Consider the following 16,121-nt stretch of genomic DNA (forward strand, 5'->3'; position numbering starts at 1 on the left):
TATGCACTATTGTGCTCACATTCCACAACTGCAGCATGCAGTCGAATTGGATTTTAAAATATTTCAGATATATTTCAATGTATATAGATTGCAAAAATAGCAAAAAGGAGGTAAAATATATATTTCCGTCTGTTTCTTTTTTTTCTAATCAGGTAGACTTTAATCTGTTTGAGTACAAATAGTCCTCTCTAGGATGATCTCATATCCAAGCCTAAAGCAAATAGCTGTCATACATTTTTCACAACAGCAGATGGCAGTGTTTTTACTGTTATTGTGTGGTAGTAAACCAGCTGAAAACAAAACCATGAATGTTTAGAAACTGCTTCAAAGATACTCAACTTTGTCAAAAACATTTATCATCAACATACTGTATAATCATTTATAAGTTTGAAACCAAACCAATATGTTTTTAAAGAAGGAAATGAGAATGGATCAATATCTAACTATTTGCTTTTGAGAAAGAACAAGCTTGAAGTTAGAAGTGTTCAAATCAGATTTGTCTTTCAGTGACATTCAATTAATTTCCATTTTTGTTATGATGTATCAGTTTGAAGTTTTTCAGATCCCAATGTTGAAAGACTTGGCCGTTTTTGTTACAAACTGTATTGACAATGGGAGACAGCGTCACAGATAAAGAAAACATCGACTCTGCAGTGTCTTACAACATTACAGGGGACATACACTCCAGGCTCCCAAAAAGTTTCGAGTTTGAAAGGCCTCTTCAAAGTTGCATTGTCAGCTGGGACAAGATTTGTGTCTGAGATGTCAAGAAATCCTGCTGCTCACCACTCCTGGGGAAGCTTACAGTAGGGCGTCATAAATAATGCTCTGATGGATTGTCACAGCTTGGATGAAAGAGGAACAGTGTTGTTTCTTCCTGGCCAGAAATCTACCTCACCCTCAAATTGCTTACATGTTAGTCAATGGGTTCATGAGGACATCGGTGTCCTCATAGCAGTTAAGTTATGAGTTGTTATGTTGGGGATGCTCCTATGTGGTATTGGGGCTTAATTTTCAGGGCTATCACGTCCTGCAAAATAAAATTGTGTCTGGATTCTTGGCACATAGCCAACCATATTTCCAGTCCAGTGTTATACTGTTATACTATCTAGTGGAGGACTTTAAATTTTCTAACTTGTTTTGAGTTGTACTTTGGATGGAGAAAAGATGGTTAATGAAAGTGATGCTCAGATTTATCATGTACAAGAAAGAACTCAACGGAAAAGCAAAAAAGAGGTTTGTTGCGTTAATGTAGTGTAAAAGGCTTAAAGAGAAGCGATTTCAACAGAAGTGACTAACAAACTGGTTAGTCAGGAACAAGGCCATGGCAAGGCAAGATGAAGGTATTTCACACACCTCATTACCGACAAACAGTGCTGTCACTATTGTTAATACTTCAGTGTGTTGTAAAAGTTTTCCAGTCATTCTGAAAAAGGAATTTATACATTCTTGAACAGATGCCAGGGCAATTGAAGAGAAGTTCACGTGACTTCACTTCAAGCACTTATGATAAGAGTGTGATTGCAGATCAGCACAGTAACAATGTTCCAAACTTAAGAAGAGCGAAATGACAGAGAGGTAAAGTAAAGCAAGCTAATCTCAAAACTGATTTTAAAAAGTAATTGAAAATTTACAAGGAAAAAAAAAAAAATTCAAAGAAATTGTTAGGGACTGATATACAGAAAATGTTAATCGGATTTAGTAAATATCATAAACCCTAAAAGCTGATTGAATAAATGATGATGAGGTCTTGATTTAAAAGCTCATATTGATGGACATAATTACACAGGTAATGGCATAATCTCACTGTGTTGGGAATCTAGATATAAACTTGCCATGTATAGAAAAAAATGTCTATACATATACACACACATTGAAGATTAAAACCAAAAAGCATTAGAGAAGGACTCACTGTATTGATCCTCAGCCTGGCAGTACTGTCCACCAGCAGGAATGCCACTGATGCATCCACATGTGTCATCAGTGATGTTGTCACATGGTCCATATGTTACACACTGGTCACATGGAAAACGATACTGATCCTCACATCTGCACTGGTAATCACCACTGATTGGAGAGCAGACTGCAGACAAAACAAAGGAAATATTTCATCAGTTTCACAAGATGCAGCAATTTGTTTTATTGAAATTGGTTCAAATGTCTCTGTTAAAACCTCAGAATTCACTGAAAACTGTTTAGCTCTACCTGTAGTAATGTTAACATCAGTGATTCGTAATTTCCTGTTCATGCTGATGGTGTTGTTGATGTTCCTCAGCTTTTCTACAACTGTAACATCTGTGGAGTTCAGCTCAATGGAAAGCAGGTACTGATGGAAGACTGGTGGACCTGTAGAGGCACAAATGAAAGAAGAAATGAAGAACAAAAAGGATGATTACCAATGTAACCCTTTCAACTATGTACTGTTGAGTGACTGATCAACATGAACCATGCTTTCAGTCTTACTTGTTGGTTGTGGAGTTGTTGTGATTGGACATGCAGTAAAGTCTGTAAAGATGAAGACAGAAAAGGAGTAAGTGCTTGACACAAATCCATTCTCTGACATTCCTGAGGAAAATGGTTTTGCTCTCACTCTCAGTTAGCTTCAGTAGAACAAGGCCTCCCATCAATAACCTGAGTTTCACCGTTCCAAGTTATAAATATTTATTGAAAAGCATTCATTGTCAGAATTCCATCTAAAAAGTCTCACTTAGCTGATCTAACTCTATTTCAAAATCCAATATGGCTGCCATACGTAATAACTGCAAAAATTGCAGCTATATGTTTTGGCACATGTTATTATTTGTATGCCATTAAATAAGTCAAAGACATACACATAACTGTGCTAAATTAATGTACAATCAGAAATAAACAATGCTATTAGCTTAAATTGCTTCTTCTGGTTAGTTGGTCACTATAGTTAGTACAACCTGCTAGTTTTCCATCTGGCTTTAAGGCTAGCTGTTTAATTAGTTGAAGCCTATCCTTTAATCCTACAAGTATTTATATTATCCAATAATATTGCAACACTTTAATAGCAGGTGGTGTTGTTAATAGATGTATAAACTTATCTAACCGTAAATATCAGAGATACTGATGCAAAAATTTAGTTTGATTTGGCATTAAGTTCCCGTTACCTAAAGAACTAAAAGTGCTCATTTACTATGAAATAATGAAATGATGATAAAGAATGGTATTTAGGAAGAATTTAAATGCATTAAAGAAGCTAAAGTTTCAATAAGTTTGATGATACTAGACAGCAAACCAGTCTATGAGAGTTTAAACCATCAGACACAGACCAAGCTTCAAGGAAAAATGCTGACAACAGTCAGGATCCAAGAACTTTATTTCTTCAAATATTTAAAGATTAGATTTTCCTCATTGGTGTTAAATGCGTAAAAATTATCTCTTCGTACTTTGTTTCATGCAAGTCTGACCAGTTGATTCTTGATTCATGGACATTACATGATACAGAAAGATTTACCCTAAAATGTCAACCCAACAAACTCTCCAGATAAACTCACTGTATTGATCCTCAGCCTGGCAGTACTGTCCACCAGCAGGAATGCCACTGATGCATCCACATGTGTCACCAGTGATGTTGTCACATGATCCATATGTTACACACTGGTCACATGGAAAACGATATTGATCCTCACATCTGCACTGGTAATCACCACTGATTGGAGAGCAGACTGCAGACAAAACACGTTTGTTATGTAAAGACAAATGTTTAAAACTTTGAGTTAAAAAAATTCTCTATTTAAGTATTTTCTCCTTTTTGAAACAATATTAAAAATACATTTTCAAGTATGAAACAATGCAACAATGTCTAAAAATTAGTAAAACTTGTTTTCTGTTTTTTTTTTAACGAAATGATCAAACATGACGAAAACCTTGTCCATGTTGATGAAAGGACATCTCAGGGAAAACCAAACTATGAAAACAAATGTGTGACTTATAGTCAAAAAATTGCAATATCTGTTACAATGGCACCATTATTTAAAGAATTGTAATTTTACTTATTGCTATGAAAAAATGATTTGGTATTTGCTTGTATAATAAATGCATACATGCACAACAGATAATAAATCCAGTAAGAATTAGAGATTATTACCTGTAGAGATGTTAACATCAGAGATGTGTATGTTGCTGTTGATGCTGACTGGATAGCTGATGTTTCTTAGCTCTGCTACAACTTCATCATCTGCAGCCTTCAGCTCGATAGATATCACATATTCATAGACAGGCGGAGGAGCTGCAGAGAAAAATAAATAAATAAACACCAAACAAGAAACGTTCCTGATTTACGTTTCCTGTTACATGTTTGTAACATGTTAAATAAATATCTTACATGGAGCAAGTGTAGTAGCAGGACATGATGTAAAGTCTGTAAAATATATATATATACAAGATGATATACAGAATGTTATAAGAAGTGATGAAAAGTAATGTGAACATATTTAATCTACTGACTGTATTGATCCTCAGCCTGGCAGTACTGTCCACCAGCAGGAATGCCACTGATGCATCCACATGTGTCACCAGTGATGTTGTCACATGATCCATATGTTACACACTGGTCACATGGAAAACGATATTGATCCTCACATCTGCACTGGTAATCACCACTGATTGGAGAGCAGACTGCAGGAAACAAACATTTAATGAATCAAGATTCCAATGGGGACTTTCCAGCATTTCCCATGATGCTCCTCTGTTACCTGTGGAGAGGTCAAGCTGTGTGACATTCACTGTTGGACTCAGGGTTAGAAAATTGCTGCCATTGCTCAGGAGGCGTCTAAGGAAGTCCACTGTTGCGATGTCGGTTAGATTCAGCTCCAGATCGATCACATATTCAGTTTGGACCAGCAGCTCTGGAAGGCAGTGGAAACAGGATTTATGTTTGGTTCTTTTTATGTTTGTTAACAGACCTCAAAAGAACAAACTTGTTGCATTACACATTTGGTCTGATTTAGCAAAAAGTATCTAGAATCTAAAAAAAGTAACACAATTACAAAAGTCATTCAGTTCTAATGAAAGGACGCAAACAAACTTTCCCAAAAATCTCTGCAGGCCATTAGCTGGGAAGCATCACATGACCTCATGACAAACCTGTTTATCCTCAAGTTTATGAACTCTCTGACACATCGGCATTCATGCATTTTTGTAATGCTTTAAGTGAACAAAACAAAATCAAGTGCCAATTCTCCCCTTAGTGTCATAAGGGACAGAAACGTGATATTTATACGTAGATCTATTATAGAGAAGTACTTTTATTGGTCAGAAATTATAAAGAACGAAGCCATTTCTACATCAAATTCACATGAGTCATGTTCAATGTGTCATGGATCCTCTAACTTGAAGCCAAATGGCATTAACCTGGACATGAAAAATAACATTGAATAAATAAACGGCTCCCTGAAAGTCCCTTTCAGATCCTAGTTCACCAAGTTTGTTGCTGTTACGGTCAGTAAAATATTTATTCTGTTTTTGGACTGGTTTCAACAAACCCGTGGCACTTTGGCAACAATATCTTGTCTTTCATCTGAAAAATAAAATATGTATATATTTTTTTACCTAAATATATATCATGATCTGTGATTTTATTTCACTTCAGGTCTTGCCATGTCGTGCAATTATTATTGCAGTCTTCCCATATCAGTCTATTCCTTTGTATTTATTTTATTAGTTTATCCCTGTATTTTGTTTGCTCTATTGAATTTCCTTAGATTACTGTAGCGGGAAAGTCCAACTGATCTAATATAACACCTGTTACAACACTGGAAACATTCCCAGAATGCCCACGCACTGAACAATGCAAACAGCGTCCCGGGACACTGAGAAGCAGAAATGAAAAGTGCTGGTGCTGGTACATGCCGACCAGCTTAAACAATGAGGAAATATATCCAAGATTTTCTGATTAAAACCTTCCCCACACCCAGTATTATGTTTTTCATTTCTGGTTTCTACTGGCAGTCACTCTGATACTGGCATTCATCAATTCTCAGCAACATTGCTGAAACCAGTTTGTTTTGGAAATGCGATTTATGCAAAGACAAAGACATTTTAGACAGACCTAAAATTTGAGATGAAATTTTTAAATGTATTCCTCAGTAAATTTAAATGAACACTTATTGACAATCCCACACCTTTCCTGTCTATGATGTGTTTTTGTTTTAGCTTGTGGCCATGCTGCATTTCGATCTTACCTGGAGTGCGTGTTGTAGCAGGACATGATGTAAAGTCTGTAAAGAAAATAATTCATATTCACATTATAAATGAAGCTCATGAAGCAGTAAAATTAAAACAAGTGAGTTTTTCTTTTTAGCAGGTCAACACAGTAAAAACAAATAATGGGATTTGAAGATTTTATTTAATAAACTCACTGTATTGATCCTCAGCCTGGCAGTACTGTCCACCAGCAGGAATGCCACTGATGCATCCACATGTGTCACCAGTGATGTTGTCACATGATCCATATGTTACACACTGGTCACATGGAAAACGATATTGATCCTCACATCTGCACTGGTAATCACCACTGATTGGAGAGCAGACTGCAGGACACAAACATTTAATGAATCAAGATTCCAATGGGGGACTTTCCAGCATTTCCCATGATGCTCCTCTGTTACCTGTGGAGAGGTCAAGCTGTGTGACATTCACTGTTGGACTCAGGGTTAGAAAATTGCTGCCATTGCTCAGGAGGCGTCTAAGGAAGTCCACTGTTGCGATGTCGGTTAGATTCAGCTCCAGATCGATCACATATTCAGTTTGGACCAGCAGCTCTGGAAGGCAGTGGAGACAGGATTTATGTTTGGTTCTTTTTATGTTTGTTAACAGACCTCAAAAGAACAAACTTGTTGCATTACACATTTGGTCTGATTTAGCAAAAAGTATCTAGAATCTAAAAAAAGTAACACAATTACAAAAGTCATTCAGTTCTAATGAAAGGACGCAAACAAACTTTCCCAAAAATCTCTGCAGGCCATTAGCTGGGAAGCATCACATGACCTCATGACAAACCTGTTTATCCTCAAGTTTATGAACTCTCTGACACATCGGCATTCATGCATTTTTGTAATGCTTTAAGTGAACAAAACAAAATCAAGTGCCAATTCTCCCCTTAGTGTCATAAGGGACAGAAACGTGATATTTATACGTAGATCTATTATAGAGAAGTACTTTTATTGGTCAGAAATTATAAAGAACGAAGCCATTTCTACATCAAATTCACATGAGTCATGTTCAATGTGTCATGGATCCTCTAACTTGAAGCCAAATGGCATTAACCTGGACATGAAAAATAACATTGAATAAATAAACGGCTCCCTGAAAGTCCCTTTCAGATCCTAGTTCACCAAATTTGTTGCTGTTACGTATCTGGAAGTCTTTTACGTTACTAAATACATTAAAGTATAACTTATCTGTAGATTTCAAGTGGCTGTGCGGTGTAGAGGGACATGTCATGACCAAGACCTGACTTTGTTTGCATTGCTACAGTTAAATGTTATGTTATGCTACAGCCACGGACTTCAACTTGTTTCATTTATAGAACAACACAATATGGCATAAGATAAGATAAATCTTTATTGTCATTGTCACAAGGACAACGAAATTCAAAGGGTGTCATCAGTCGGTGCACATGCCCAAAAACAAAAAATAACTGTCTCACAACTCACACACAACGCAATTTTGTGAAGGGCAGCAAAATTATTCTTGATTATTGAGTCCTTCACCAAATCAATCTAGTAGGTACAGAAGTCTATTGGTCTGAAGTCTGATGGTGATTGTAGGTTCCTAAATAATGAAGCCATAAGCTTGACGCCCTCCGTCTTTTTCCTTCGGTCCACTTGATGACGAAACGACAAAAAACCAGACTGGATCCTCGATAAAGTTAAACGGTTTACTTCAGAAATAAAAACGGTACAAATGTTACTTTTCCACAAAATGATAAAGAGTAAACAAGAGAGTCTAAAGAGAGAGGTCAAAAAACTGTGTGGCTCCACTCAACTCCCTCTAGCCACACCCTAAAACCCTTAACTGCAATTAGATATGGAAATATACAAGAAGAGAACATAAAGCTCTCAGCTTCCATACATAAGTTCAGTCTGTCTGGATAAACAACATCACAAAAAACAAATAGTATCACCAGTTTCTCAATCATTTTTGGTGCAGGCTATTGTAAAAATGGATATTTAAGTCTGAGCATTTCGACCAATCAATGTGTCTTTGGGTTCCAGCCTCTTGCCTTGATCATGTCCCAGGCCTGAACTCCTTGCACTTCTGTGCACTCCCAGTAAGCTAGGTTAAGCTCCTAGTTTGATTCTCATATTTGATTCTTTTCAAATCTTTGTCATTTATTTCCCTTTTTATTGAAATGTTTCTTTGCAACTGGTGCAGACCGTTTGAAGAGCACAGCATACGTCTGACAGATGAGTAATTTTGACTTTTAAGAGACAGTTAATGGCGAATAATGACAACTAACTGCTCACAGGGCTATTAACTGTGCACTTATGGCAAGACAAATTATAAAATGCATTATAATACACAACACATATGCCACTGCATTTCTTTTGTCCATAACTGAGCTGTGATTACCGGAGATCAGCTGACAGGAAGAGCCGTCAGCTGGGATCGCCGAGATGCATTTGCAGACGCCGCTGGATATGGAATCACAAGCTCCATATGTGATGCAGGAGCTGTACGGCCAAGCAAACTGCTCTTCACACTCACACTGGAAACCAGTTTCAGTGGAGACACAAACTGGATGAGGAGAGATGAAAAGAAGTTGACTAGGTAATGTTGATAAGGCTGCTGTTTGTGTCCCAGTCGTCACTCACCTGTTGTAACAGTAATATCTTGGATCTCTGTGGCGTTATCAAGCTGGAGAGGATAACTGGTGGCGTTCAGGGTCGACAGCAGCTGCTCATAGGTTCCCACGCTCGATGCATTTAATAAAATGTTTGCTGAGTAAATCTCAGAGTCTGAAAGCACTGCAAAGATTAACATCAGAAAAAATTCGTGTCAATGGTGGATCTTTTTAAAAAAAACATCTAAGACCTAATATTGAATATGAGTAACCAATTCATGTTCAGTCTTTTCTCATCATACTAACCACTTCTTTCCTGCCGTATGTGAGGAAGAATGTGTTCTCCTTCCTCTACCTAAGTCATATGAAAAGTATAAATGACTCTTATTTATCTAAAAATAGAAAGGTCTGTCGTTCAAATTCCATGTTTTCAGTTTAGTGAAATAAATAGATAAAGTGGCCTTACCAGATAATCCCGGGCGGAGAAGTAAAACTGAAAGTTACGGTTCCTTGTTTCCAAAATAAACACAGTCACCACAAGGGCAAAGACGACCAAGATTTTCAGACATAAGGCCATTCCTTTCCAGGAAATGAGAGAAGGGCAACGGAGGAAAACAGGACATCCATTTAGGTTTTGTGAATACATTTTCCAAAAGCTTGTATTGTCATTGATTAAGATAAGAGTAATTAGTCTGATACAATAAATAGACTCCTAAGGGTACACATACTTTTGGAAGTGGACAGCTCTGATCTACGATGGTCACTGTATAAGATGTTTTAGAGCTTTTCCTCCTTGAATATAATCTGATTTAAATTAGTCATTTATTAACAGGTTTCTACAACATCTGGAGGCAGATCAGGGATTCAGCTGTGTGGTGACAGGAAGGTTTGAAAAATGCAGTATATTAGCTCTTGAAAAGTAATTCAACCAGCTACCCACCACTGAAAAGATGCTTACTTCTAATTATATTTGAGTTATTATGTTTGGAAATTTTAGGATAAATTCTGACCCGTATTCAGGATTAATTAGGCAAAATCAAAAACCAAACATTAACAACAAGTGACCACTTCACTGCAACACTGTTTAAAATTTCCTTTTAGATTTTGTTTCTTCTACATCTATGAAATAAATCAGGTTTGAATAGTAAGTCCCATGAGAACAGACACAATCCTAATGGTTGTTGGTACATTTTCAGACTACTTCACAGTGTTTTCTTATTATACACACCTTCAGTGACTTGTACTCTTCAAAATGACTTCAGTTGAAGTAGACCCAGATGTCACGCAGTATTGGTTGTGTTTCCAGCAAATTCAGTGTTGCTGAACAGCATGCTGGGTCAGAGAATATTATGTTTCTGCTGTCAGAATGAAAATTTGAGGAAATGGGTAAAAGAAATACATTTATGTTATGTTTATTGAGTAGCTCTAAACAATTAATGTGTAATCAGGGTTATGCGTTCATAAAATGGCTGTTTTTCACCGTTCTCAGGTTTCCTGTCTGCTCTGAAAAAAGGTAGTTTTGCTAGCAGCAACTGTCTCAGGTGTGACAGGTGTTAAAGAAGTTATACTATCAGAGTCAGAGCAAGCATAAAAGGTGGAAGAATTTTTTTTTTCTAACATATCTGCTATTCAAAAAAAGTTGCTACTTTACAAAGAAATTCCAAACAAAGTTTCTCCAGTTATCTTTTAACTTTCAGTCTTTTGTCCTTTAGGAAAGCTCAGGGTTAAGCTAAAGGTCTACATTTTTAACAAAATACTCAAAGGAACCAGGGTCCACAGTGATGAACGCTAATCATTATTATAAAGTGCTAAAGCTTTTCAGCTGTTCAGTTTTCTTTTGTGAAATATATACTGGTGTGTTGCTGGGATCAATGGTGTAGACTTCATAGTGTTCTTGTGTGATGACCGGCTGAGTTACTTTTCTAGGATATCACTCACTCTTTTCCTGACCATCTGGGAATGATTGCCCCCAGTTGGTCAGAAAAGATTAAACCAAACCAAAGTAACCCTAATGGACGCATTAAGTTTCATGTGTTGCGTATCATTTATAAATGAGAATATTGTTCCATTTCATGAAACTAAGTCTGAAATTGAAGCTAAGATTTTATTCATATTTTATGAAGTTGCAGGTAAACATTCCTACCTGATGATGACTGTCTATATTCTTATCTACACCCACATTATTTTACAAAAACAAACTTAATGCTTTTTGGTGAATATTCACTGAGACTTTCCACCTCAATTTTTTAACATTCAATCATTTACATTTGGTTTGGGTTGACCCAGGCTGCTTAAGTTAAAAATATACAACAATAACTCCACATTTGTTATTGGTCAGGATTTGCTCCAGTATAACAGAGAATCTGGTCAGACCCAGTGGGGAAATATGGACAGACTCAGAAGATTTTTAAAAAACACTTCATATTCAATTCTCAGATGACAAAATAGCTGAATATAATTTTAATTTTACTAAAACTCCCTGTCCTGAAATTCATTCCACTGAAAGAATCTCGGTGAGAGTCTTGCATGATTAACCGTCAACCTGTTCCAACCGGTTTAACCTCAGCATGAATTTTTACATGGGCAGAAATCTTCAATGTACTTTGGTCTAATATTCTTCAGCCTGTCATACGTTGACAGATCGTAATTTACATACCTGATTGTCGTTGTGTTTAAATGTCACAGGATGCCTTAGCATGAATGTACCAGACTGTCAAGCTTTTCATTCTTTTCCCAGTAGCAACAATGCATTGTCACGAAGCGGACCCAACATCACACTACTGACACCGTCACATCAGATTCCCATACCAACTACTGTTTTACTGTTTAGTATATCATACAGGTTCTGAGTAAATAAGAAAACCTAAAATGCAGTTTTCAGATGAGGAACTCCTGTATGAAGGCCCAGAGTTATAAACTGCTGGACAAACTCCTTCAGGATTTCAGACGGAGAGCAGAATCCAACGCTTTAGCAATCACAGCAAGTCAATCAGATCCAGATTCAAATCTCCATTCATGTCTCAATGGGCAATTCATTTTACAGCAAGTCACAATGAAAACACGGACATCAATTAATATTTAATTAGAAGGCGTAGAACTAAATTTCACTGCTTCAATCAATGGAGGTGAGACAGCACAAAACTTGTAAATCAAAAACAAAGAGCTGGTAAGACTAAAGAGTGAACAATAAGCAAACCAATAAATACATACCAAAGGCATAATGAATGAGATTAACTAAAATGTATGAAAGAAAAACCTTAAAATTTGATTTACTGAAATAAATTTACGTTTTGATTATATTTTTATTGAAATGATTTTTCTTGATTACAGAAAGAAAAATGATCATTAAAATTCTAAGCAAGAAGTAAAAGATATTTCTGAGAAAATTTATTGAGGCCCACTGAGAGGCTTCTGGTTTTAGACAGGCTAAAACAGTCATGTTATGATCATCACAGCAGTGAAGGATTACCAAAACATGACAGACGCTTGTTCCAGTCACAACATCTTACCAAGTCTAACATTTATTTTCAATTCACATCCCAAAGTAATCTCATGGGGGATTTTGAGCTTGACAGAAATGAAAGTGTGAATCATAAAAATATTTGTTTCTGTTTTGTTTTTTTTATAAAGACAAGCCACGTTTACTTATTATGCCAGCAAAGTGCTGGGAAAAAAAGAGCTGAACACAAAAGTATAAAAATGGAAAAGTCTTCCCACTTATCTAGCAAGTAACCAGAGGGTTGATAGTGGGATCAGTTTTGCTACTGATAACAATGACTTCAAAATAAGTTTTCCAAAAAAACATCAGGACAAATGAGCTTGTAACAAATTACTTGCCATCTTTCTCATGTTTTTTTTTTTTGTTCTGGAACTACAACAGGACAGTTTGGAACCGTTTTAGGGGTTTTAGCTGCTCTGAATTCAAGTTTATAACGTTACGTTGCATTAAGGGTTTTGTAGTTTGGTATAAAGTTGATATTGCCTAAATTATCGAGCCAAAACTATAGAACATGAAATGAACAAAAAACAAGTTACATATAATACATAAAGCAATAAATGACTGTGAAACATTAAGAGCTAATCAACTCGGCGCCTTGTGTGGCAGGTTTGTAATGTTGGAACGTCTAAAATCCACAGTTAAATTGAAGACTTTTGTTCCAAAGCCGTATAGAAACTTTGTTCATGACCGAACAAACACTTCACTCATTTACAAGTGAAGTGTTTGTTCTTAGGGTACAAGAACAAACAAAGCAATAAGGGGTCCTAGTAAGAACATTACACCAAATGCTAAAACAGAGACAAACACAACATTTAATTGGTTTAGTTTCATTCACATTTAAGGATTCTGGGCACATTTTAGGAATAAACTCTATTATTCCAGGACTCTTTTTAATAAAATCTATTTACTTTGATTTAGTATAGGTGAAAATTTAACTTTTTATTTTAAAGCTTTTTGGCTCTTGTGGCCTTTATCTGTTAGTGATCTGACAAGAAAGCAGGTTGAGAGAAAAGGTAGACTTGGCAAAAGTCACAGCGCCGAGACTCGAACTGACACCTCCGAATATGAGTCACCATGCCACTGCCAAAGAGATTAATTTTATTTATTTTGATCAGTAAATTAATGCAGCAACATATTTGTTAACAGCGGCAGCTACTAACAGCGTAAAATGTCCAACCAAAGAATATCCTTCCAAAGAGATGCAGTCATGCCCATTTCTCTCTCCCTTCACAAAGTTTCATGTAATATATCAAAATTAATTACTTTCCAACACGCCCTAACCTTATTTTCTCTGTTTTCCTGTTACATTTTCATACGCATCAGTGTAAAATATCACCTAAGCACTCATAAACTGAGTTAACTGTAAAAAGGTTAGTAAGAGAAACTGCCATGAAGCTCTTTAGTGTAATCCTGTTTGCAGAAGCAAATTTCCTAAGACAATGAAATGGATTTTCTTTGTTCCAGTGTCAGTCATACATAAAGGAAAGAATACAGAAAACAATATTTTTTCACATAAACCACATTATGTATAAAGACCTGTCAGACTAAATCAAACAGCAGAAAATAATCAGTCTACTTACCATAATTCTTCTCTCGGTCTTGCAGTCTGTCGGCGTACTGTGTGCTGAGGCAACACTGTGAATGACAGCAGAGAGTAGACTAGAGCAATAAAAACATTAAATAACAGGTAACAAAGAGCTTCCTGACATGCAGCCAGGAAGAGTCAGTGCACTGGTAGTGACTCAACAGGTTCCATCGCTCCACATGCTTTGCTAATGTCAATTATGAGGGGAAGTGCGTTAGCATGGTGATCTGTGATTTAAAGGTCTACATTTTCTGCTGAATGCTATTCCATTTATAGATTAACATCCTTCTGAAAGGATTTTGTCCATTTGAGTCCAGTTAGTTTAAAAAGGCACATACATTTTTTTCTCTCTTTCTGAAATTAAATCTCATCAAACTTCTCTTGTTTTAGGTTAGTTAGATCGCCCAAAATTATTTTTAGTTGCGAAATGTCAGAAAGTGTAGCGAGAACAAGAGATTTGTTTCTCTAAAAAAAATTCTCTCTCTTTTTTGAGATTTTATTTGTAAAGTTCCTCAAATTCAAAAGCACTTTGTCACTATCAGGGATAACTGTCTTTTAAAAATGTATGGCTTGGATCAACCCTTTTGGATTTCCTTCCACAAAATTCTGACACATTTGAGTAAATTGGAGTCACACCTGTGGATGTACAGTATGTTAAGGCCACACCTTAAACACACTGCGTTCTTGTTTGATACAATGCGAAAGTCAAAAGAAATCAGCCAAGATGTCAGGAAGACAAATCTTTTTCATCCATGAGAACAATTTACCTCTGCTTGAAGGCATCGCATTCATCTGTTCAAACAATTATCTGCAATAATAGATATGATGGGAACATACAACCATCATGCCGCTCAAGAAGGAGACGACTTCTGTGTCCCAGAGATGAATATGTTCTAGCCTAAAACATGCAGATTGAACCCAGAATAAAAGCCGCAGACCTGGTGTAGATTCTGCTGTAGTTGATAAGACAGTAATATCTGCAGTCAAACTGTCCTGTACCAACACTCAGCGACACAGAAGTTCTTACTTCAACAGAAAAATAAAAAGCCAAAAGGCAGTTTGACCTCAGTCCTGTGGAGAAGCTGTGTGAAGATGTGAAATCTGAGGCGGCCTACAAACCTGACTAAGCTACACCAGTTCTCTCAAGAGGAATGGACCAGAACTCTGGTAACTATGACTTGGGTCAAACCTTTTAGGTTTCCCTTATAACAAGCTTCTCACAATGCAGCCTAAAAGACAGCTATCCCTGATTTAAAACTGACCAAATGTATGTAAACTTTTGAATTTGAGGAAAGTTTAAAAAACATCTCTAAAAATCGTCCTCACCAAGTTTTCTGGTATTCAGCAAACAGAAATGATTTTGGTAAATCGAACAGACCTAAAAAGAAGTTTGGTCTGATTTAACTTCAGACCGTGAGAAAAATAAAAATGCGTGCAAATCTTTTTATTCAGTGTATGTAAATATCTGGTTTCAATGTCATCTTGTTATCTAATTTCTCCAAAGCATGCTGCCATGCTTGCTTCGCTCCAATTATGCTTCTGCTGCTATAGAGCTTAGAGATCTGCCAAGATTTTTTTCTTTACACTTCTTTTAAAAGATGCCAAAGAATTCATTTCCTCGCCTATCTGCATGCTTCATTGCAGGGTTCCAGTATTTCCAGTTAACATGTTCAAGCCCTGCCCCCGACTTACTGGAAGGTTCGTTATGGCCTAACAGGAAGTTCCTTGAATTAGCTTCTTATATTCGTGACATTTTATCAAATGTGGCGAGTCCTTATCTACCACAGCATCACCATCTAAACTGTGGCCGTCTTGAGCTTCATGTTTTTATCTCATATAGGACAAGAATGTCAAATTGGAATTGTACCTGTAGAACAGTCAGAATTATTCTCTGTTCCCAATCGCTGTCTTTCAACCTGCTCTGGGTGGCAGCACATTCATCTGACACTCCGCCTAAAAGGAAAAAGTAGAGAGATCTGATGAACAGAAGTTTACAAACTGAACACAATTTTAATTTGAAATATTTGGTCTGCAATTGGCCTCACTTAGAGATCTTAGAGAAAAAAGAGCTTCTCGGTCTTCTCCCAGTGCCACCAACAGGCAACCAATCAGAGCCAGGACACGCTGGTCACCCTCTGTCTCATATTATACTGTCAGAAAATGCAGCTATAAGTGCTATTCAATGTGCAAGTGAAAATAGATATGCTGGGGTGCTGTGGTGACGC

At 36.6% G+C, this 16,121-nt stretch overlaps 1 protein-coding gene across 2 annotated transcripts in view; it reads right to left on the reverse strand.

Annotated features, from left to right (window-relative positions):
- The window catches only part of LOC106700421 (uncharacterized threonine-rich GPI-anchored glycoprotein PJ4664.02-like), a 28,978-nt gene extending 15,027 nt beyond the window's left edge, over positions 1-13,951 (reverse strand). Inside the window, exons 1-17 of one of the 2 annotated variants that reach the window (XM_023348101.1) lie at positions 13,892-13,951; positions 10,041-10,170; positions 9,279-9,391; positions 9,119-9,167; positions 8,844-8,996; positions 8,602-8,766; positions 6,636-6,788; positions 6,387-6,557; positions 6,210-6,245; positions 4,722-4,874; positions 4,474-4,644; positions 4,352-4,387; positions 4,115-4,255; positions 3,522-3,692; positions 2,464-2,505; positions 2,206-2,346; positions 1,913-2,083 (exon numbers count right to left, since the gene is read on the reverse strand). In XM_023348101.1, coding sequence (XP_023203869.1) covers positions 1,913-2,083; positions 2,206-2,346; positions 2,464-2,505; positions 3,522-3,692; positions 4,115-4,255; positions 4,352-4,387; positions 4,474-4,644; positions 4,722-4,874; positions 6,210-6,245; positions 6,387-6,557; positions 6,636-6,788; positions 8,602-8,766; positions 8,844-8,996; positions 9,119-9,167; positions 9,279-9,389 — 1,864 coding nt within the window. In that variant the 5' untranslated portion in view covers positions 9,390-9,391; positions 10,041-10,170; positions 13,892-13,951. The remainder of the gene's footprint in view (positions 1-1,912; positions 2,084-2,205; positions 2,347-2,463; positions 2,506-3,521; positions 3,693-4,114; positions 4,256-4,351; positions 4,388-4,473; positions 4,645-4,721; positions 4,875-6,209; positions 6,246-6,386; positions 6,558-6,635; positions 6,789-8,601; positions 8,767-8,843; positions 8,997-9,118; positions 9,168-9,278; positions 9,392-10,040; positions 10,171-13,891) is intronic. The other variant, XM_023348103.1, reaches the window with a different exon arrangement.
- Between the last annotated feature and the right edge of the window lie 2,170 nt (positions 13,952-16,121).

This window comes from Xiphophorus maculatus, chromosome 15 (assembly GCF_002775205.1).
Source record: "Xiphophorus maculatus strain JP 163 A chromosome 15, X_maculatus-5.0-male, whole genome shotgun sequence".
NCBI lineage: Eukaryota > Metazoa > Chordata > Actinopteri > Cyprinodontiformes > Poeciliidae > Xiphophorus > Xiphophorus maculatus.